This window comes from Rhizopus microsporus (assembly GCF_002708625.1).
Source record: "Rhizopus microsporus ATCC 52813 unplaced genomic scaffold scaffold_2, whole genome shotgun sequence".
NCBI classification, from domain to species: Eukaryota; Fungi; Mucoromycota; class Mucoromycetes; order Mucorales; family Rhizopodaceae; genus Rhizopus; species Rhizopus microsporus.
In genome coordinates this window covers 208,872-231,128 of record NW_019671917.1, presented here as the reverse complement: position 1 = coordinate 231,128, position 22,257 = coordinate 208,872, and the positions used below count along the sequence as shown (strand labels likewise).

Genomic DNA, 22,257 nt, shown 5'->3' with positions numbered 1-22,257 from the left:
AGTAGATGACATGGATCATATGTATGATTATTTACTAGTAAATACTTAGGGGCGGTGGCTTTAAGGTTCTCTATCAAGCTGCATTAACAATCATCAAGATGAACGAGGAGAGTATATGGGAAGCAGAGGATTCAGTAGATGCTTTTCAAATACTTCAAAATGCACCGAAGGAGTTAATTGATGGTCGACATTTTATAGAGGTACACTGAAAGGAGTCAGCCATATAATGCTAATAATACATACATTTAGGTCATCTTTTCATCTCCAAGTATTAGCGATGATATAACGATGAAAGATATTAATAGAAGAAGGAGACAGTTTCTTCAAAGAAAGAAAGAATAGTTGTTCATGTTTAAAGTATTTACACATAAAAGGAGGAATATCCTTTATTCATTGAAATAATTAATACTACAATTGGTATACACTTATCGGTATGCTTTTGATTGCCTCACATCCCCAAAACTGCTTGCTCTTCGTCGCTCGATTTCTGAAAAAGAAGTCGGGCTTCCACTGTTTTGTTGTTGTTGAAAGTAGTGTGGACCTCGTGGGCTGGAAGACATTAACTGAGCTCCTGTCATTGGTTGATTCATGAGCGAAGAGGAAGATGTAGAAGCGCGAGGAACAGGGGATTCATGACCAGGACAAGATGGTCCGCGTGAGATTGACGTTGAGCTTACGCCAAAGTGAGTCCCACTAGAATAAGATGAAGAATATGGAGCGTTCGTAAAGCTTTGCTGTCTCTGCGATGATGCTATGGATAATGAAGAATCATCATTGAAATGAGCCTGGGATATTTCTACAACAATAACAATATATTTAGCCTTGGTGTTTTACACATGTTTATACCACAACCTCTAAGATGATCTTGTATAGCTTTACTGTAAGCATAGTCATAGGCAGTCGCACCGTCGTTGTTTCTTAAATCAATGTTACATCCTTCCGACTTTTTTTTCTAAACGCTTAATAAAGTTCATGTTTCCGTTATCTTCCTTACCACCAAGAGATCCATCACATTGACATGACCCCATGCTGCAGCATAATGTAGAGCAGAGTTTCCTTCATTATCAGTATGATCAAGATCAACAGGAACGGATAATAGAAACTAAAAGGGAATAAGTTATATTCAAATTAATTTTTTTTATGCAGATGCATACGCCGACAATGGTTGTATTTCCATTTTGAGCTGCATATAAAAGCGCTGTCCATCCGTTTTTACTTATAGCATGAATACATTCTTTATATTTGTTGACATATAAAAAGAAGATCTACAGTCGAATGAATTAGAGTAAATAAATATCAAAAACAATGAAATGTACCTCATTGTGATTATACATGGCCGCAATCATCAGCACTGTGATTCCTTCATTATCCTAATTTTATGTTATCTTTTGATATTTATTCTTGTTTACTGCTATTTACAACTGAAATGACTTCTTCTTCATGTCCAATTTCTAATAAATACTCTACTACATTTACATGTCCACATTTTGCAGCATACATCAAGGTTGTGCTAGAGACAGGATAGATGAGTAAGAGTTTTATTAGTTAACAAATTCTCTCTATGTACTATCCGTTCTCCGGGTCAGGATTTTGTATGTTTACCACTTTCTTGACAAGTCGTTTCACGGCTGCAAGATTACCCTCTATAATATATATAAGCAATCTATATACAATACCAACAATCCAAACCTTGTGCTGCCTTCCTTAGTCTAACAGCTGCTGTGTCTCTAATAACTGCAGCCCTCTGAAGATCAAAGAATGAATGAAGTGAGCCTACTCTGTCTTGAACATTCATATTTATTAAAGCAAAATAGGTAAAAAGGCATATGCCGGAGTTAAATAGTGCTTATTTCACCCAAACACGTTTTTCTACCCCCCTATTCTTCTTCTCCTGTCAAAATAAAAAGAGAGTGAAATGAACGAAGAGGTGTTTAATGAAGAAGAGAAATGTATATATCAAAAGTCCCATTTTGAAGATAAAGAGGATTTCATGGCAAATCTCGAGATTATCATTCAAAATAAAGCAAGCACTCAGGATTGTTCAAAAGCACTTGTTCGTCTCGGTGATGTCGTAAAGTTATTCTACTCTTTTTTACTTATAGAGAATTAATATTTTTGTTTTTTTACTATAGTTAGATTTATACCAAGAACAACCTCATTTATTAGATCCTTTTTTGGAATCTTTTATTCAACCTGTCATGCAGACATTACGAGAAAATATTGACAGCTGGCTGCAGGAAAATGGAGCCAATAAAGGTGTGCCTGAAGATACCATTCGCTTATTTCGCTTTTTGTATCTCCTCACAAAAACAAGAGGATATAAAACTATTGGTAATAAGAATAATAACTGTTATATGTCATATATTCTAACTTTTATACAAGTCAAATTTATGCCACATGAAGTAACTGATTTGGAGCCAGTTTTTGAATTTTTATGCAAACAAGACATCACTGGTAGCTCTTGGGAGTTGAGATACATCTGCTTTATATGGTTATCACTTATTTGTATGATACCTTTCGATTTGAAGAGAATAGACAGTGCCAGCCAATCACAAGTAAGAAGATAAAGAAACACGAACAAAGAGGTTGTCTCTTACTTTTTCTTTTTTATCGCAGGACTCGCTGGTCATCAAAATGCTAGATTTATGCAAAAGATATATTAAATCTACAGGAAAGGAAAGAGACGGCGCTAGCTTTCTTATTGCTCGTTTATTATCACGGCAAGATTTGTGTGATGACCATCTTATTCCTTTCATTGAATGGGCAAAGGATAAACTGACCAACACAACCGACGTGTTTGAGGTGGCAGGTATACTTCAAAGCCTGTGCATTGTCTATCAACTCTCACCTCGTCAAACCCTTTTACCTACTCTTGACGAACATGTTATGCCATTATTAACAATGCCAATATTTGACACATATGCCAATAATTCACTTATCAGAAAACTGAGAACCAAGCTAACTCAGCGTGTTGGTCTTGCTTATCTAAGGCCAAAAGTGGCAGCATGGAGATATCAAAGAGGAAATCGCTCACTAAAGCATAATTTGGAAGGTTTAACCTCAACAGTTGTTGCAAATCAGCAAATAAAACACAAAGAGGATGATGATGGCGAAGAAGAAGTCTCAGAGAACCTCGAGATAATCATAGAGATTCTACTGAACGGATTAAGAGACAAGGACACCATTGTAAGATGGTCTGCAGCCAAGGGCATTGGACGAATTACACAAAGACTTCCTCGGGAATTAGCGGAGGATGTGATAAGCTCTCTGCTAGAGCTATTTAAAGAAAACACATTTATAAAAAAAAGCACAAACACTTTAGACTTATCTGCAGTTTCTGACAGCACATGGCACGGTGTGTCTCTTGCGGTTGCAGAACTTGCAAGACGTGGATTACTTTTACCAAAACGATTAAAGGAAGTGATCCCATGGGTCAACAAGGCAAGTGTCAATATAAAGTCTGATATATGTATATTTCTAACTATACATGTAGGGCCTAAAATTCGATATCAAAAAGGGGTCTCATTCAATAGGTGCACATGTGCGAGATGCATGCTGTTATGTCTTTTGGGCATTTGCCAGAGCATACGCTCCTGAAATTATCAAACCCTTTGTTCAGGAAATTGCCCAAAACCTGGTTGTTGTCTCAGTCTTTGATCGAGAAATCAACGTACGTCGTGCAAGCAGTGCTGCCTTCCAAGAGAATGTCGGAAGACAGGGCATATTTCCACATGGTATCGATATTATACAAGTAGCAGACTATTTCTCAGTAGGAAACAGAAATAATGCATTCTTGAATATTGCTGCAGAGATTGCCAAGTAATGAATAATACCTTCCTTAAATAACTATACACTAAGATGACCTAGATTTGAGGAATATAGATATCACTTGATCGACCATCTTATCAACATTACATCTAAGCATTGGGATAAAGCGATGAGAGTTCTCGCTTCGAAAGCCTTGTATAACCTTGCCCCACTAGATCCAATCTACTTTATGAACTCATGTCTCCAATCTTTAGTATGATGCCAACTTAAAAAAGAAAAAGAAAAAAAGGTTCACCCATACTTTCTTTGTAGATACCCTCCTGCACAAGTACAGATATGCAAATATCACATGGCGCCTTATTAGCGATTGCCGAGATTTCATTATCACTATGGCAGACGAATGACCCTAAAGTTCAAAAACTATTTCATCAACAAGCTCCTTTGCTCGTTCCTATTCTATCTAACCTGCCTTTTCGCTCACTTACAACATTTGGCTCTGAACATATACGAGAAGCCGCATGTCATTTGATTAGCTGTCTTTCTGCTACTGGTATAGCATTTGATAACTATCTTCCAGACGTCAAGAAGATCATATGGAGCTCGCTAGAGCGAAAAGAGGAAAACGTTCAAGAATTTGCAGTTGTTGCATTTGGAGCTGTTGCAAAGGCTTTTGGTATTCAAGGACAAGAAATTGAAGAGGCGCTGATAAAGATTGAAATGACAAACCCAATGTATTATGCAAGACGAGGGTTCACACTTGCTCTTGGTACTTTAGACTATGAGCAATATCATGAATGGCTTCATGATGTTTTGATGCAGCTATGCAAAGCATCACAAGTACAGGTAACAGTAGCCAGTGGTTTATAGTTTTCTAAATACTGAATATACTTTAAACATCAGCAAGACCATCAGGCAAATGATGCAGAAGCTAAACGAAATGCTATCCTGGGACTGACGCAAATCTTACGTTCGCTTAATGATCATTTGAAGCAAGGCAAGTTTAAATGAAAAAACAAACCAAAACAAATGTGGTCAAAGGGTGTATATAAACCTCATTGTATAGCCATTTCATATAAGGACTTTCAATATATATTATTGAGCCTTGAAACATGCTTAACAGACTATAGCACGGATCAGCGAGGTGATGTAGGCTCTTGGGTTCGCGTTGCGACGATGAATCTGCTTAGGTTTTTGATGCCATGCATTTCTAAATTAGATACCAAAGGTGAATCATCATATTTGGACATGCAAACAACAACCCGTTTTGTGGCTGCTCTATTGAAACAAAGTGTAGAGCGTATTGATAAAGTAAGGGCATGTGCCGGACAAGCCTTGTATGACCTAATCTCTGATGAAGATATGAACATATCTTCTAAAGAAAGCCTAAAAAAATACATTTACAGGTAATGAAAGAAATAATGGAAACATGGTAGTGATTTATGCTCAATATTTAAACATATAGTGGCCTTAATTGGTCAGCACCGTCAGATATATACCCAACAATGGTCCAATTGTTAAGTATCTCGGAATATAGGTTTGAATTGCTTACTGGTCTCATAACAAGCGCAGGTGGCTTAACTGAGTCTTTGGTAAGAATAAAGAACAAGGGGGCTCACTTCGACATTGATTTTTTATACTGTGGGTATAGGTACGACACTCCAGCACTTGCTTGATAGAATACATGGACAGTTTGCCTATTGAAGGATCAGTGGATTGTTCATTAACATCATTATTCGAAACACTTGTTGATATATTTATAAAATACTTGCGACAAGAGCGTGTTACTTTGCCTCTGCTAGATGTCCTTGGTCTGTTGTATGAATCTGGAACATTATTGAATGTTGCAGATGAAAAACTGTAAATATCTAAACAGCTTATATGTATGCAATCTAACCCGCTCTTTTTAGACACCTGAAGTTATTTTTACAAACCAAGAAGGAGACTTTTAAAAGTAAAAACATTAGAAAGATTCTATCCTCGATTAAAGTGTAAGACAAAAGAACAACAGTGCCTGTGTGCATTGAATGGCTAATTATAAACATAGTTATACCGGTTTGGCATCATTGGATATAGTTGGTATCAGAGTGAAAGCTTTGCAGCAGCTACTTGCTTATTTGGTTCACTCGTTTCCTAGGGTAAATATAAATAAAAATTATTATAAACAGACATTTAGCTCTCTTTTAGGTTCGTATTGAAGCATCTGATCAACTATACACTCTTCTTTCAGTAGCAGAAGAAGATTATACTGAAGCTATGGATATCATTACTGGCACAGATTGGTAAGTTATCATCATTTTTCATTATTGAAACACGGGTTGACTTTTGAACAAATAGGGCACAACCATTAGATATCATCAAGACGGAAAGAGACAAACTCTATACCTTATTGGATATCCCAAAGCCTGTTCTGGTTAAAAAATAAACAAGCATAGCAATAAACAGTTTATTTGTTGTCATCTCTCCTTTTTGATTTTATGCAAAAAAATATTTAATAAAGTGGCTTGTGTACACCTCTTTCTTTTTAATCATGGCCAAACCAAAAAAGAAGAAGCTTGCACATGCACTCCATCGAGTTCTTTCTAAAGCAGAGAAACGGATGATAGCAGAAAAGAAAGCACAGGCACAATTAAATGCCGAAAAGACTAGAAAGAAGCAAACAAAGAATACAATCACGCGGCCACGACCAGAATACTGTTCAAAAGATAAACTACTACTTGTGGGTGAAGGAAATTTTTCGTTTGCTAAATCATTAGCAGAGAATTACCTGATGGAAGGTGCTGAGAACATGATTGCTACCTGTTATGATAGTGAGGAAGTCTTGTATGAGAAATATCAAGAAGCAAAAGAAAACATTGAACTCATACGTGAACTTGGAGCCACAGTTATGTTTAACATTGATGCGACTCATTTTTCTAAAGAGATAAGAAAGAACAAATATACAAAGATTATATTTAATTTTCCTCATGCAGGTAAAATAAGACATCTTTTTGTTCCAATAGGTTATTGATCTTTTCATAGGTGCTGGTATTAAGGACCAGGATAGAAATGTCATTGCGAACCAAAAGCTGTTGACTGCCTTCTTTCAAGCTGCCGAACCACTGTTAGAAAAAGAAGGAGAGATCCATATTACGTTAAAGACATGCAAGCCCTATGACTTGTGGTCTGTCAAAGGTTTGGCTAGGTCACTAGGAGTGTTGGCTACTAAAGGGACTAGACCATTTCATCCTGATGACTTTCCTGGATACGAGCATAGACGTACATTAGGATATAAAGAAGGTGTCAGTAAAGGTGGAAACCTAGAGATTTTATCTTCAGCTCCAAAGACATTTATATTTGTCAGAAAAGAGATGATGAAAAAAGATATTGAAAGAAGTTTGACTGGAAAAAGAAAAAGAGATGAAGAGGATAGCGACGATGAACCATAATAGATCATCTGGACTGCCTTTTTAACGACTGTACATAGAATAAATAGCACCAGGCTCTTGTAACTTTTTTCTTTTCTTTGAAACTGTTTGGAGGGGATGTCGTAGCCCCTAAACAATTAATGCAGCCCAATGAGATGTTGTGTACCCTATACGATATATAAAAGCATAAGCTTAGATCTTATGACACTTTTGTGCTATTAGCAATCTAAACAGAGTATCAGGGGGATGAGCCAATTATACAGCACAGACAAAACCAGGTACATGGGATAGTCAACTATATTTTTATAAATATTTTATGGTATCCTGTTTGCATAACAGGAATTTAAGTTGTAAAAGATTGGACTTGTCAAATGTAGCCCCCATCTTCCCCCTGATCTACGCTTTTACCAGGTACCTGCAACCTGCAGCGAGAATCCCTTGTTTTTATTCCTATCTGTGTTTTTTTTAAAAAAAACGACAAGAATGGGTCATAAAATAACCCCCCAAAAAAAGGAAACTATGGGCTGGATATAGATCAGCCATCAACATGTAGTCCAATCAGAATATTGCCCGAGACAGTTGATGGAAGAGCCACGTATGACGCAGACTGTGCACAGAATCGTGTAACATAAATAATGTACTCTACAGCACATTTTGTCAACTTTTACACCCAAAAGGATAGTGAGTATATTCGTTTGACTTCTTTGATGATATAAGGAAATAATAAGCAATAACCAAATGCTGTGTCAAAGTGAAGGGAGGGAGGGAGAAGGGCAGGTCATACCAAGTTTGAAGTTTAGCGATGCCTTGTCTCCTCAGATGAAATATACTTGAGGGGGGGGGACTTGATAGTAAAATGAAAAGTCTGAGTGAACGTAACGTTAGCTTTATTGAATAAAGCTATATCTACAAGAGGATAGATGGCTACAGATTAAACTCGCTTTTGATGTCCGCCAAGTACTGACTGCTTCTCAGAAAAAGGAGTAAAAAATAAAAAGAGAAAGAGAGAAAGAGAGAGAGAGAAATGGAATGATGTGAAGAATAAGAAAGAGAATAAAGGAAAGCATATGAAATATAAACAAAATGGTTTGTTTGCATCTAATAACATGACTGACTCCATTCGGAACTATCACCGATTCTCTCTGTCTTTTTGTTAAAAAAAAGGGCTGCATCATTTTTATTCAAATTTTTTGTGCCCCTCTTTTTCTTTCTTTCTTTCTCTTTTTCTTTTTTTTTCTTTCTATTAGACTGTACATATATACTAATACTAATAACTATGACTTCAACAGCTGTGAGGTATAACAAGACATTGCTATATATAATCTAGTAATAACCCATAATCAATATAGGGTTGGATTGAGAGTTCGACCTTTGACTGAAAAAGAAATAGTGAATAATTGCACAGAATGCATAACATGTATACCAGATACACCACAGATATTGATAGGAGCAGACAAGTCGTTTACATATGATTATGTATTTAATACAAAGACAGATCAATCACAAGTATATCAACAAGCTGCATCTCCATTATTACATAAATTCATTGACGGGTAATCTTTTAAAATGTATATTTTCTTTCTTTCTTATTTCTTTATAGATTTAATGCTACCATATTAGCCTATGGGTAATAGAATGATTTGATATATGTGATACATATTAATTTGACTATAACAGACAAACAGGATCCGGTAAAACATACAGCATGGGTACAAGTTTAGAAAACACATCAAGTCACGGAAATGAAGGTATTATTACAAGAAAGAAAGAAAACACTTTACTAAAAAATGAAATTGGTGAAACTCAAAGGCATTGTGCCTCGTTGCATCGTTGAATTATTTGATATTTTAAAGAACCGTGAAGCACAGGATCCGGAATATAAATATGAAATATATGTGTCCTTTCTTGAACTTTATAATGAGGACTTTATTGATTTATTAAACAATACACAGCAAACAAAGCGCAGATCACAGCAACAATTACCACAAGTGACAGAAGTGTCCATTAGAGAAGACATAACAGGTCATATATATTGGACAGGTGTCAAGGAAGAAATTTGTTACAGCCCACAAGACGTATTGAACCATCTCGCTCAAGGTTCACTTAATCGTACAACCGGTTCTACCGAAATGAATTCAGTCTCGTCTCGATCTCACGCCATATTCTCAGTCTTGTTAAAACAGCAAAAACCATTGGAAGAGGATGGAAAAAAAATGATCAAGTCATTATCAAGTAAATTTCATTTCGTTGACTTGGCCGGTTCCGAACGTGTAAAGTAGTAGTATCACTTTTTTTTTAGGAAACTTGTACTCATGCTTGTCTTTAGTTAAAAAGAACACATGCTCAAGGTGACCGAGCCAGAGAAGGTATTGCTATCAACTCTGGATTATTGGCACTAGGCAATGTCATTTCTGCTCTTGGTGATGAGGCTCGCAAAGCGACTCATATACCCTATCGAGACAGCAAACTCACTCGTCTCCTACAAGATTCTTTGGGCGGTAACAGTCAAACGCTCATGTTGGCCTGTGTATCACCAGCAGATACCAATTTTCAAGAGACTCTCAGCACGCTCAAATATGCGAACCGTGCTCGCAACATCAAGAACCGGGTAAGCATCAATCAAGAGTTCACCGGATCTTCCGTTGAAGTCAACCAACTCAAAGCGCTCGTGTCCAAGCTTCGGCTCGAGATTGCCGAATTGCGTACGACACAGCCGCAACAACAGTCGTCATGTGACACACAAGAGCTTCAGGAAAGAATCCAGCAGATGTCTGCACAGATTATCCAGCTTACAAGCGAACGAGATACGCTCTTAATAGAGCGCGAAATGGGCGAATTCATGCAAAATGACCAAGATGAAGGCTCTCTCTTGGAAAACATCGGCACCACCCGGGCCGTAAAGACACATCCCCTTATTGAAAAGTATCAACAGACCATTCAGGACCTTCGAAATCAACTCCTGGATTCACAAGCCAAAGTGAAAGCCATGGAGCAAGAACGTGCTGTCATTCAAAAGTTTTCACAGCCAAGCAAAAAGCCAAGCGTCAGCAGTAGCTCTAGTAAACGTCATGCAGCCCGAATTAAAATGAGAAGAACTGTCATTAGTACTAGTGCAACTTTACGAAAAAAACATAAAAAAACCAAGAAGCGAAAGGAGGACGACGAAGATGAGGGGATCGTCAATGATTTTCAGGAACAAGATGTCCGACAAGAAGAAGTTAAGGAGAGCATTGCCAAAGTTCGAGCAGACATTCGAAAAAGCCTTGAAGTCTTGGAGTTGGTTAAGGTTAGTTTTACATTTACCACAAAAGCATTCCTTTAAACACAATATAGCCCCTAGAAGAATCTTCTTATGAAGAAGAACTAAAAGTAAGAAAGCTATTTTTTATGGTTCAATAGAACCACATTAATATTCTATTTCAGGTCTTTGAGGCAGAAGAAAGAGACTTGCAGCAGCAGCGTCAAGAGAATGAGTTATTTCTTTCTAGCCTTGATGATTACATTCGTAATATTGAGACCCTTGTGAGTATCCCCTTTCTCTCTATCTCTCTTTTTACACAAGCATTAAATATTTTTTAGGAGGTACCCGTTTGGAAAAATGAAGAATTCAGGGATTCAAGGCAATCTCAATCAAGTGATGAAAACACTGTTCAGAGCCGTATCTCTCAACAGCCATACGTTGCTCCTTCAAAATACACTGAAAAGCTCTCAAAAATGCTCCATCAAATTCAATCAGATATCAAGGTCAAAGAAGAACTTGTCTCTCATCTTGAAAAATCAGAGACCGAATTTGCATTTATGCGCAAAAAATTTGACGAAAAAATCAATGTCCTTCAGACACAATTGGTCGAAATGCAAAAGGAAAAGGATATGGCCTTGATGCGTACAAAATCCAACATGGCCATCAAAGCAGATATCAAGCAGCAAGTTGAACCTGAAATTCGCCAAGAATATGAATCCAAAATAAAGCAGTTGCAGGCCAAGATTCAAGATTTGACACGCAAATATACGAGTGCGACAACTAGCGTGCAATCCGCTCGTAATCAGAATGAATCCGCTTTAAAGACACTCAAACTGAACATTCAACGTCTAGAAGCAGAGAAGAAACGACTGGCCCAGCGCATGAGGGCAGAGGCTGAGCGTGTTCGAGAACAATTTTCTAGACAAGAGCGCAAAATCCAGCAACTTCAACGTCAGCAAGCACAGTACAGCCAAGCAAAGAAGCGGCTGGAACGAGAACATGAAGAACAAAAGAATGTTCTCAGAAAACGCAATGAGGAAATCATGATGAGTACTAGCCAATTGAAACAGACAATTGCTGTTATGAAGAAAGCTGTTCGCGAGGGAGGCATCCTTGACGAGAAGATGTTGGCGAAGCTAGCACCTATCCTCGGTGGTCACTTTGCAGTCATTGCCCGTGGTGGAGGACATGGGTTCCCCAAGAAGAAGAAGAAAAACCCTATTCCTTTGACCATCCGTATCAGTCGTAAGAAACAGTTGTTAGACAGAGCACTTGCGCAGTATATTCAAGGAAAGCAGGCCATTTTTGAAATGGAACAATTACTGTTACGAAGAGAACAACTAGTCAAAGAAAAGCTAGAGCTAGAGGAAGAAAGAGAACATGTATACGAAGTAGAACGAGACCATGAGGAAAACACAGGGCAGCCTATGGACATGATTGCTATTGAATTAATGGATGAACGTATTGAGGACATCTCTGCTGAAATAAGCTATCTCACCTCTAGAGTTCGCTGCTTACAAAAAGAAGCAGCTGTTGAAGATAGCTTGCAGCAGCAAATGCCTGCTGCGCTAATGGATCATCGAAAGACAGGAAAGCATGTCACATTTGTCGATGAGATTGTACCAGAAATAAAGCAAGTAGAAGAAGAGTGGGTCGATATTGATATGTTTGAAGAGCAATACAGTTTACCGATGAATACAGCACCAGAGATTGCCTATGAAATGACATGCAAGCTGATCAAATCATTTGAGCAAGATGAATATCAAAGCATTATTGAAGGCTTAGTAGATGATGTTATGGAATTGAAAATGAATGAATATGAAAATCATAATACTTTAAAGAGCATGGAAGAAACCATCATAGAGCTAAAGCGCACTATTAATACCTTAAAAGATACCACCAACACTACTACTACGAATACTACTACTAATAATAATCATAATAATAACCATAATAATAATCACAGTCATAATAATGCCGATAATATTAATACAGATGAAGACTTACTCAACTTGATGAGAAAACGCCAAATACTCAGTTTACCGAATTCACCCATTGCATCACCTCATAACATTCTACTTAAAAAGAGAGATTCCATTACGCCTTCACCAGATAGATTTTACAACATGATCCAAAAGAGATTATCTAGAGAAGAAGAAGACGATGACGCAATTGAACAATATATATTTGATCATGAATCCAGTACATCATCTATTCGCAGCATTCATTTAAGACGAGGGTCTAATGATGATGAGGACAGTATAAGACGTCCAAGTCCTATCATCAAAAATAAGTCAGTATTCGATCGACTAGCACAAACACCTACACGATCATCCAAAGCCAAAATGAATAATAGGCACAGTAGTAGTAGCGTCGAAGAACTGAAGAAAGGTTGGGATATAGAGAATGTTCATAGACCTCAAAGTGTAACTACTGGAAGATTTTAACACTAAATAAAATTTACTTTTATTTGAACAATGCATATTATACAATTTATATATAGGGGAAATAGGAGAAGAGAGGGGGCATAGGATTATATATACATATTAAAATGTTGGCTTGGTAATTTTACTTGGTGCACACATCAGGGGTAATCTTTTCCTTGGTAACTCGACAACGATTCTCTTACGTTTGCTATTTTCTGAACATGATTCATCACAAAACCATGGTTCATTCGATTGAACAAACTCGGATGATATCTCTTGTTTGAAACATTTTTGGTGGTATGCCTTTGGACAGCCTTCACATCTTACCAGGACATTACCTTCCCAAGATTCTTTTCGCTGACAGACTGTACAGTAAAGTTGCAGCACAGGTCTATCTCGCTCTTCTATTGACTCTCTTGTGAATTCCGTCAGGTTTAGTCTGGGTAGTTTGCATGCGAATCCGTATCCTTTATAGTCACATCCATGTTTATTACATAGTGTTCTCTTTCCCCATGGTCCTGGTCTCCAATTGACACCTTCTGTTGTCCCGCAGTATCTGCACCAATCAATATTTGCTTTTGTCAGTTTCTGATAGATGGTAGGGTAGGATGTGGGTCTAGCATCAGCCAAGGGTAAGTCGTGATGATCATGCATTTGTTGTTCTTGTACAGTGTTCTTCTTGTCTTGTTTCTTGCGTTCATATAGCTCATATTCATCATCTTCCGAATCCTCTTCCCAAGAACCGATTGAGCTCGTATCATCCTCTTGTTGTTCAAATGATTGAAATTCGGTGTTATGTGATGATTCTTCATGATCAGATTCATCAAAGTAGCTACTGTTATCAAATAGCTTCAAAGTAGGAGAAACTGGTGGTGTTGATAAGTCTTGTAGCCTTTGCTTTTTGTTATTTTGTTCAAGCACCGAATCCGACCATCGTCGCTTGTTTGAAAAGGCATAATCGATAGCAGGTGGTGTAGGCAGTAGGTCAGGGTTACCATCAAACTTCCTTGACTGATTCAAGTCCAGACTGAACCCAGGCTTCTTATCAAGTTCGAGACCAAAATCAAAGAGATTTTCTTGTTCGTCGAGAGAAAAGAGTTCACTTGGACTGCATTTAGTACTTTCTTCGTCATCATCGTCATCACCACTTTGAGAACTAGTGGATGACGTTGAACAGCCAGGTGACATTTCTCGATCATTCATAGCAGGTGAAAAAAAGACGTCCTTGACAAGATCCTTTTGTTGTTCAATAGTGGTATCATAAGTAATGGTAGCATTTTCGAGTGTGTGGTGAATAGGTACATGCATAATAGGCTGATACTAAATAGTATTGGTAAATATAAAAAAAGTCATACGTTTTTTATAATACTTACAGCTACTTGTTGTTGTTGTTGTTGCTGTCTGTAAAAAGTGTAATAAGCATAAGTGGGTTGATTATAGACAAGTGTATTAGACATGGAAGGTACAACAATAGGAGATGTCATTTCAGGGGACGATTCTTTGTGAACACTGCCCGTAGAAGGAATTCGATGATAAGCTGGTCGATAAACAGAATAAGATGATTCTTGTTGAGGATAAGGTTTGATCATTCTAGAGAAGCTCATAATAAAGAATGGAGAGATATATAGATGCTAGTATGTATATGTATAAATATATAAAATATAAACAAGAAAGGGTGATGAAGAAAAGAGAGAGAGAGGGAAATAATTTATATACAAGTAGTTAGAATAAAGGAGCAAGTGGCACAATAAAAATGATTGGTCGATAACCTAAAATAGGGGATAAGGGAAAGGGAGGAGAGGCATAAAAATCGTGAACTAAAATTTTTTATAGTAACTCAAACCTTAATTACACTAAAAAGACCAAAATAATGCAATGAAAGCCAAAGCCGAATAAGAAGAAACGTGCCACTGGTAAATTTCGTCCTACTTTCATTTGTCAGTGCTCTCCGATTAAAAGAGAGATCACAGACCATCCAGAACTGATTCTGTGCTTAAGGAAGCCCTTGGATACAAAACATCTTTCCGTCTTGGTCCCATAAACACTATTCTTAAAGGTAGAGCTCATTCACGTTCATATACCTGTGTAGATCTTCAATTTGGTCTAATGCCGCTTTAAAATTTTCGAGGCACATGCAGCGTTGTACACCTCGTGCTTCGCTCCTGTAAAACAGAGATGCGCAATTATCCATGTAAAGGGCAATCCATTAAACAAAATAAAAGAGTGTTCATGGTGCCAACAGTTACACTATATCCACTTTAGATTATTTTTTCTTAATCTAGTGAAGGATATCCCAATCCGAATGTTTGGATTCTTGAACGATGTTCTTAACGATCTATTATCAGTAATGAAAATGATGTGATTTTCTCACTATATTACCAAGGTAACTGCTTCCAAGACAATGCTTCAAGGGCAGCTAGATTTAATCCACACAAGAATCATTCTTTTTCCTCATTCCCTTTCTCATCTTAATTTTTTTCTCCTTGTGCCTTTCACCATAACCATCTTGATGGCAATTTCATATGGATTACCACTCTTTTTTACTGGTCTATGAATAAAAACTCAGGTTTCCTAATATGACAATACCTCTCTTCCCCTTATCAGCATTACGGCATCTCCATAGTGATTCCAGGACAGCAATTTTATAATATTTCTCACAAAATTCACAACTAATTAAGAATCGTAACACAGCATTGCCTAAAAGCGAAACGAAACCCTGAGATTTAAATGGTCAAGATCAAATATGGGAAAAGCTTGAAAAAAGGCGCTGAGCTTAATTAGGTAAGCCACTAATGAAGACATAGCAACCAACAGTTTTTCTTCTACAAAAGCACATGACATAAGAATGGAACGGAGCTCACGAACATTTTTCAAGTACAACTTTTGAAAACGCGTAAACCGAGCAGTAAGACATTATTTGTCAACTACAATGGCATTAAATATTCTACATTCAACTTGAAAGCTTAAAATCCTATGGGAACATCATGACCCAATGAACTGATTGAAGATCTCTTGGTGTTGCACAGATATAAATAACGCACAGCTAAAAATAATAAAATGCATGCCCATTCTCTCTCCGACTATCTGATCCTCTCACGCATACAGACAAAGTGCGCGCAAAGGAGAAGAAATAGAGATATGAAAGGATTATCTTTGTCGTATACTCCGCTTTGTTTATCTATAGGACTTGATAAGACACAGTAGTAATACTACTGGCAGGTGCTGATCTCTTTGGCATAAGCGATTTAATTAAAATCTATTATAGCCACGTTTTCTGAAAATCTTTACCAAATAGAGATACCAAGTCTGGATTTAAGCATGTTTGGATGCTTTTTTAAAGCACAAGATGCCAGCTCGTGTGTTATTGTTGAAGAAAGTTGACTGTCGGTAGATGAATTGTATGCAGGCTAGACTACCGTGACAAGCCTAAAGTAACTTGATTTTTTTTTACATTGAAAGCATTGTTTGCGGTTACCTTCGAAAAAGGAAATTAAAATGGATCTTGTTCAAGATCATTATTTCAGATTTATCTGTTGCTTGTTTATTATTAGAAAGCCGTCTTTCCAGTTCATAGTCAGGCAAATCGTTTCCCCTTTTTAATTTTGCCCTATCTATTTTTGAAACATGCATGTAAAATAGATCACCTTTTTTTTTTTTCTGTTAACCTTATGCTCACTTTTGGTAATGTCTCGCATCGCAAACTACTTTTTAATATCTTTTTTTTATTAGATTTACCCTTATTGCTTTCCAATAATAAAAGACACACTTCTCATGTTTCTTTTTTTTTTAAGGTACGGAGAAAGCGACAAAGTGGCATGTGGTTATCAAAGTGAACAATGCTCGATTGATTCTGTAAAAACGTTTGTGGCACGTGCCATATGGTAAAGGGGATTCAAGCTCGTCTATCGATTCGTATACACACATGCACGCATGCCTTATTGTCTGAGTTATTCTGGTTACAATGCTACACGTTTGGCTTACCGGTCTTTTACTTGTAATTGAAGTAACGATGGCAAAAATTTATATATACAAATCATTATTACAACTGTAAGTCACACATTAGCAATGATTTATGTTTTATTGTCAAAAGGAAATAAGGCAGTTGCAATACTTTTTTTTTGAGATGTTCTGAGATTGAACATTATACCTATATTTCCCTCTTGTGCATGGATGTAAAGACATTGAGGTACATTCTACAGATGCTTGCACATGGATAAGACTAAATCGATCTTTTTCTCCGTAGACGTGTTCCCATCAACAAAGAAAGAGAGGCCATGTATTCTACATCTATTTGCAAAAGACGAATTGTATGCTTAATAAAAGTCCATATTCTATGAAATACCAAAATATAGATATATGGATACAGTACCCTTTTTTTAAAAATTTTCTGATAAAAAGTCATTATATTTTTTTGATGGGTGATACTTTAAAGAATAAATAAACTCTGAATATATTGTAACCTGTTGATCTATAATGAATTGAAATATAGAGTATCAGAAGTTTGTTTTGTTATGGTGTCAAAGGAGCTTGATTTTGGCTGAGAGGTCTGAAGTTAAGTTCCTTAGGACGTCATAATAAAATTTTTAGGACATATTTTTCAGGACAAAGTTTCCCTTGCATATGGCACCTACTATAATTCTTGACGAGAAGCCCCTTAATCCAAGCTACACTCAGACACTAGTATAAAAATTTACGTTGAGATACTTATCACTTTAGACGAAGCCTACCCTCTCAACTTGTATTGTTTTTTCTACTTCCCAAATTAGCATTAACCACAGGTTGTACACCATGCCTTTAAGGATTCTTGGCAGATTCAACCAGACCTTGTGGGCATACCTTATTCCAGACGATTCCTCGTAGGACAATTTGGCTTCACAAGCACCAAATTTGAATCTGGTATTATCAGGGGAAACAGTGTGAATTGTCATCTGGTTTCGACCGATTTCCTATCTTTCAAATTGTTCTTGAGTTACCTGTTTTCTTTTGCAGTTGGGATTGCATTTGTTGTATTTCTTGTGCTTGTAATATATGTAAATAAAAGTCAATGACTAGCAACTACTGTTTTTTTTTATCAAGGAATGAGTAAGAAGGATTAGTAAATAAAGGACAGCGGTTGATAAAACCTGACTATGAATTATAGGTGTTGCTGCATAGATCAATTAGCATAACTATAAACCAGTTTTTTTCAAGTAAAATAAGTCGACTATATTTATATTTAACTAGAAGCATTTAGGCCTGTTCTATCAAGTATATAAAGGAGCGTCGAGTTGACTCAACTTATTCTGAGAATACTCACTGTTGTTGTACTAGAAACCTTATTGTTTTGTGAAAAGAGGATTCGGGTTGCACTGGTATTTATGCAACCTTGATTGTGTTTTATTGGTTGCCAGTAAAAAGAACCGCCTTCAATATTCATGTAAAAGCATATAATTTCAAGGCTTCAATATTACAGTAAGTTTTGCTAATATGGAAAACCTTTTCTATTAAAGAGTTGACCCAGAGAGTATATTCTATCTTACTTCACTTACTCAAGATCAATCAACAAATCTATCTTTAATACTACGATAAATCCTTACCCATGCATATCTGCAACGAAACCATTCCTTGGGCAAAAGAGGCATATTATTCTCAGATTTAAATATCGTCTTTCTTTGCTGCTATTCTCTCTGAACTGAATTCCAAAATAATAACCAAGAGAGTTATTTGTTTTAGAGAAACAGCAGAGTCACAAAGACAGTGCATGCTGTTTTCAATTTGCTTATTTAAGGATACGGAATCATGCTAAAAATCCCTTTAACAAAGTAAACACGCGGATTATTCGGCTTTCAATCTGCTAGTTTCTAACATAGCTATACTTTTGCAATGGGCAGTAACAAACTCAACAAGCACATACCCATGTGAATTTGCCAGACAAACTGTAAAACCCGCACGCCGCTTGGTGTTTAACTTACGCCACTGTTTCACAAAAACTTGATGCTGCAAAAATTCCCAAAATAATTAAAAATAGGGCTTATAGCTACACAGAAATGTATACAAAAGACAGAAACAGTAAGATCAATCGTGTTTGTCACGTTCAAAGTAGAAAATGGTAATGCTCCCTTCAGAAAATGATACGACAACGTCCTGAACTTTGCGCTAAAATATCCTTTTGCATTTCATTGAAACAAAGCAGTGTATCAGTAAAGTGTACGGAGCCTTTGTTATATTATTTCCGTTCCCTATAGAAACATAAAAAGCTTCTTTAGACCCTGCGATTGACCTTTTATGCCGTTAGTCGGTTCTAAATAATGACCCGCTGTAAGCTTTAGTGTAACTAAGCAGAAAGTATATTTATACCTTAACTACTGAGCAATTTCAACTTACTCTTTATTTACTTTACCCTCATTTTCCCTCCAATTCATGTATATTAGCAATTCATTACTCCTGCTTGCTGCAGGCGCCGCGCAGGTGTATGCTGCTACATCTACAAAGAATAGCTATCTTCCCCAAGTCTCTCCTTCGTTTCCTAACATGAAGCCTCCAACTGGCGCTGTAACTTCCTACAATCCTGGACCTTACGACACAAGCTCTTCTTTATCCACTGAAACATTAAAGGGTTATCCCGAGCCTTGGTCTTCTCCCGATACCAATCATCCAGAAGTACAATCTGCTTACAAAAAAATTGATTGGTCCAAGGTTCCTAAAGCTCCTATTAGAAAACAGAAATCAAATGGTGAATGGGTCAAAGACAGCGACGGTCCTAATGACCCATACTGCTGGTGGTCTTCCACCAACTGTGTTAACCCAAAGGTGTCTTACTTGCCTCCTGATGTCTACGAATGCCCCAAGAAGGGTGATTGGGGTCTCAATTATGATGATGGACCATTTAATAAGGTTGATGCTGACGACGAAAACGCGTCCAGAGAGAATCCTTATGCTGAGCCTGCCCTTTACAATTTCTTGGCCAAGAACGACCTTCATGCCTCGCTCTTTGTAAGTAAATAATTATGCACACCTTGATCACATCATCTAATTTTTTTAGTACATCGGCTCTAATGTTGCCACTTATCCTGCCGCAGCTAAGCGTGCTTTGAACAATGGACATCAACTCTGTGTCCACACTTGGTCCCATCCCGTGATGACTACTCAAAGTAACATCAAGATTGTTGCTGAATTCTACTGGACTTTGAAAGCCATCAAGGAAGCAACTGGTGTAACTCCCAAGTGTTGGCGTCCTCCTCAAGGCGATGTCGATGATCGTGTTCGTTCTATTGCTTGGCAAATGGGTATGCGTACCATCCTTTGGAATGAAGATACTGATGACTGGAATATGGTTGAGCCTATGAATGGTGGTAACCTCTCTCCCAAGAAAGTTGACGGATACTTCCAAGGTTGGATCAATGCCCAAAAGGCAGGAAAGCTTAAGACTGGTATTCTTGTCCTCGAGCACGAACTTAACCGTGCTACCGTGAACATGACCATGCATTGGTTGCCCACTCTTCAAAAGACATTCAATGTTGTCCCTGCACTGACTTGTGCTGGCATTACTGAGCCCTATTGGGAATCTGGTTTTGTTTATCCTTCAGATAACACATCTCCTACCAAGACTTCAACCACTACTTCCGGCGCTACCCCCACTCCAGGATCTCAATGTACCTCTGGCTCCTATGGTTTAGAAAATGGCGACGGCTACAATGGTTACTGCTGTGAAACTCAAGCTGATTGTATTGATGACTGTATCAGTGGCAAATGTAACGGTCCAACCAGCCCTAGCCAATCCACCACCACTACTACAACATCTGCTACCCCTACCCCTAACCCTGCATGTACCTCTGGATCCTTTGGCTTAGAAAATGGCGATGGATACAATGGTTATTGCTGCAAGACCCAAGCTGATTGTATTGATGACTGTATCAGCGGAAAATGTAATGGCCCAGCTAATCCTAGCAAACCCACCACTACCAAGACCAAGACTTCTACCAAGAAGACCACAACCAAGAGTACTTCTGCAAGCACTGCTTCCTGCATTCCTGGTTCTAGAGGAAAGAAGAAGGGTGATGGAAAGGACGGATACTGTTGCTCTACCAGCGATGACTGTCTCGAAACTTGCAGAAAGGGTCGCTGTGGTCTTTAAGCGCATTTAATACTAATATATAGTCATCAGCCCATTTAATAAAAAAATAATGTTATTTAAAAAGTTTTATTAATCAAGTTCATGTCATAAAGTGAGAAACAAATCCATGTGATGATATTTCTTTGATTATTCCAAGAAAATACAATATATTATCTCAATGAGTCAATATCACACATAAAAATACAATGGCCAACATTATAAAAGTTAAGAGCTTTTATTTTTAAAAAAAAAATGCAAATGAGATATGAATGCAAAGCAGGTATTTGAGGTATAAAACTGTTTAGTTGATGTCAATACGCTTTCTTCCTTCATTAGGAACCTTTGGTACGCGAATCTTCAAGACGCCGTTTTCATAAGAAGCTTTAATGTCTGAAGCATTAATAGGAGCAGGGAATTTGAAAGATCTCTGGAAACTTCCAGAGGCTCTTTCATTGACCCACCATTTAGGAGACTTGGTATCTTTTGAAACTTCGGTAGACTTCTCGTCTTGCTTTTGTCCTTCAGAAGATACTTTACGGTAATGCTGAACGGAGCCGCTCAAGTGCAAGGTATGGTCATCAGTAACTTCAATGTGAATATTCTTCTTGTCATAGCCAGGCAGTTCAACATGCATTTCATAAGCGTCAACAGTTTCGCTGATATCAGTTGCAGGGTGTCGTGTCAAAGAACCCAAGTTATTATTAACGTGCCCAAGCGAACGTCGGGCGTCGTTAAAGAAGCTTGGATCATCCAGAAGGGAGAAAGCGCGGTGCATATCCTTGAAAGCGTCGGCGAAGAACCTGTTTGTAAGAGCCATTTGATATTATTGATTACTACAGTAGACTTGAGATACTTTGAACAGAAGGTGTTGCTCTTTTATATGTTTTTTGATAGAAACATCGAGAAAGGAGGTTTGCTGAGTTTCCTTTTTGATTAAAAAAATTATGCAGCACTCAGTAAGATTAAATAATCTTCTTGAATGTTCCCTCCCTGTTTAAGTTATTTTTCTAGCAAAATCTAATGGATTTGGCAAGAATATTTGATGGGATTATGACAAGTCTAATGCAATTTATAGACATGTGATACACATTGATAAATCATAGTTCAAGCTTAGGCATAAAGCAATACTTTAAAATCACACTTTATTTATTCATCACAGTAAAATGTTCGTGGACTTCTTTTGTAAAGAGAAGCAATTCTAGACATCAAGATTCCCTTAACCATTGTTAATAACAGCTTAAGCAAACGATAAGTGCATCCTATTAGGAATGAATAGAATATTCTCTCTTCTACTTGATCCAAGCGTTCTTTCTACTAAAGCATTTA

The 22,257-nt window shown here is 37.4% G+C and overlaps 8 protein-coding genes across 8 annotated transcripts; 5 read left to right on the top strand and 3 right to left on the bottom strand.

Moving 5' to 3' along the window:
• Positions 1-425: 425 nt before the first annotated feature.
• Positions 426-1,500, bottom strand: RHIMIDRAFT_246563 (ankyrin; the record flags this gene model as incomplete). Its single annotated transcript, XM_023610328.1, has 6 exons — positions 426-796; positions 847-952; positions 995-1,102; positions 1,155-1,265; positions 1,317-1,370; positions 1,420-1,500. The coding sequence occupies 6 exons, from the start codon at positions 1,498-1,500 to the stop codon at positions 426-428; spliced, it is 831 nt and encodes a 276-aa protein (XP_023469666.1).
• Positions 1,501-1,915: 415 nt separating this feature from the next.
• On the top strand, positions 1,916-6,190 carry RHIMIDRAFT_233557 (ARM repeat-containing protein; the record flags this gene model as incomplete). Its single annotated transcript, XM_023607986.1, has 15 exons — positions 1,916-2,071; positions 2,133-2,331; positions 2,383-2,555; positions 2,617-3,432; positions 3,494-3,819; positions 3,868-4,021; positions 4,081-4,611; positions 4,669-4,766; positions 4,896-5,171; positions 5,231-5,357; positions 5,417-5,625; positions 5,676-5,756; positions 5,813-5,903; positions 5,953-6,047; positions 6,103-6,190. The coding sequence occupies 15 exons, from the start codon at positions 1,916-1,918 to the stop codon at positions 6,188-6,190; spliced, it is 3,420 nt and encodes a 1,139-aa protein (XP_023469665.1).
• A 174-nt stretch (positions 6,191-6,364) lies between these two features.
• RHIMIDRAFT_196912 (uncharacterized protein) lies at positions 6,365-7,193 on the top strand (the record flags this gene model as incomplete). The annotated part of the gene is made up of 2 exons (XM_023606157.1): positions 6,365-6,737; positions 6,787-7,193. The coding sequence occupies 2 exons, from the start codon at positions 6,365-6,367 to the stop codon at positions 7,191-7,193; spliced, it is 780 nt and encodes a 259-aa protein (XP_023469664.1).
• Positions 7,194-8,621: 1,428 nt separating this feature from the next.
• RHIMIDRAFT_182431 (kinesin-domain-containing protein) lies at positions 8,622-9,798 on the top strand (the record flags this gene model as incomplete). Its single annotated transcript, XM_023605807.1, has 5 exons — positions 8,622-8,725; positions 8,773-8,799; positions 8,850-8,920; positions 8,982-9,442; positions 9,499-9,798. Coding segments are annotated over 5 exons (963 nt in total), but the record flags the coding sequence as incomplete, so codon positions are not given.
• An 892-nt stretch (positions 9,799-10,690) lies between these two features.
• On the top strand, positions 10,691-12,904 carry RHIMIDRAFT_55162 (uncharacterized protein). Its single transcript, XM_023615398.1, has one exon. It carries the CDS (start codon positions 10,887-10,889, stop codon positions 12,858-12,860), a length of 1,974 nt encoding a protein of 657 aa, XP_023469662.1. The 5' UTR covers positions 10,691-10,886; the 3' UTR covers positions 12,861-12,904.
• Position 12,905: 1 nt separating this feature from the next.
• RHIMIDRAFT_55153 (uncharacterized protein) lies at positions 12,906-14,616 on the bottom strand. Its single transcript, XM_023615397.1, has one exon. The coding sequence runs from the start codon at positions 14,145-14,147 to the stop codon at positions 12,960-12,962; it is 1,188 nt and encodes a 395-aa protein (XP_023469661.1). The 5' UTR covers positions 14,148-14,616; the 3' UTR covers positions 12,906-12,959.
• A 4,510-nt stretch (positions 14,617-19,126) lies between these two features.
• Positions 19,127-20,985, top strand: RHIMIDRAFT_310624 (glycoside hydrolase/deacetylase; the record flags this gene model as incomplete). The annotated part of the gene is made up of 3 exons (XM_023614676.1): positions 19,127-19,136; positions 19,276-19,811; positions 19,861-20,985. The coding sequence occupies 3 exons, from the start codon at positions 19,127-19,129 to the stop codon at positions 20,950-20,952; spliced, it is 1,638 nt and encodes a 545-aa protein (XP_023469660.1). The 3' UTR covers positions 20,953-20,985.
• A 154-nt stretch (positions 20,986-21,139) lies between these two features.
• Positions 21,140-21,930, bottom strand: RHIMIDRAFT_264590 (HSP20-like chaperone). Its single transcript, XM_023611765.1, has one exon. The coding sequence runs from the start codon at positions 21,746-21,748 to the stop codon at positions 21,233-21,235; it is 516 nt and encodes a 171-aa protein (XP_023469659.1). The 5' UTR covers positions 21,749-21,930; the 3' UTR covers positions 21,140-21,232.
• Between the last annotated feature and the right edge of the window lie 327 nt (positions 21,931-22,257).

What these genes read in the sequence shown, in the direction of transcription:
- RHIMIDRAFT_55162 (XM_023615398.1), top strand. Translation starts at nt 10,887, where the DNA reads ATGCTCCATCAAATTCAATCAGATATCAAGGTCAAAGAAGAACTTGTC.
- RHIMIDRAFT_55153 (XM_023615397.1), bottom strand. Translation starts at nt 14,147, where the DNA reads ATGCATGTACCTATTCACCACACACTCGAAAATGCTACCATTACTTAT.
- RHIMIDRAFT_264590 (XM_023611765.1), bottom strand. Translation starts at nt 21,748, where the DNA reads ATGGCTCTTACAAACAGGTTCTTCGCCGACGCTTTCAAGGATATGCAC.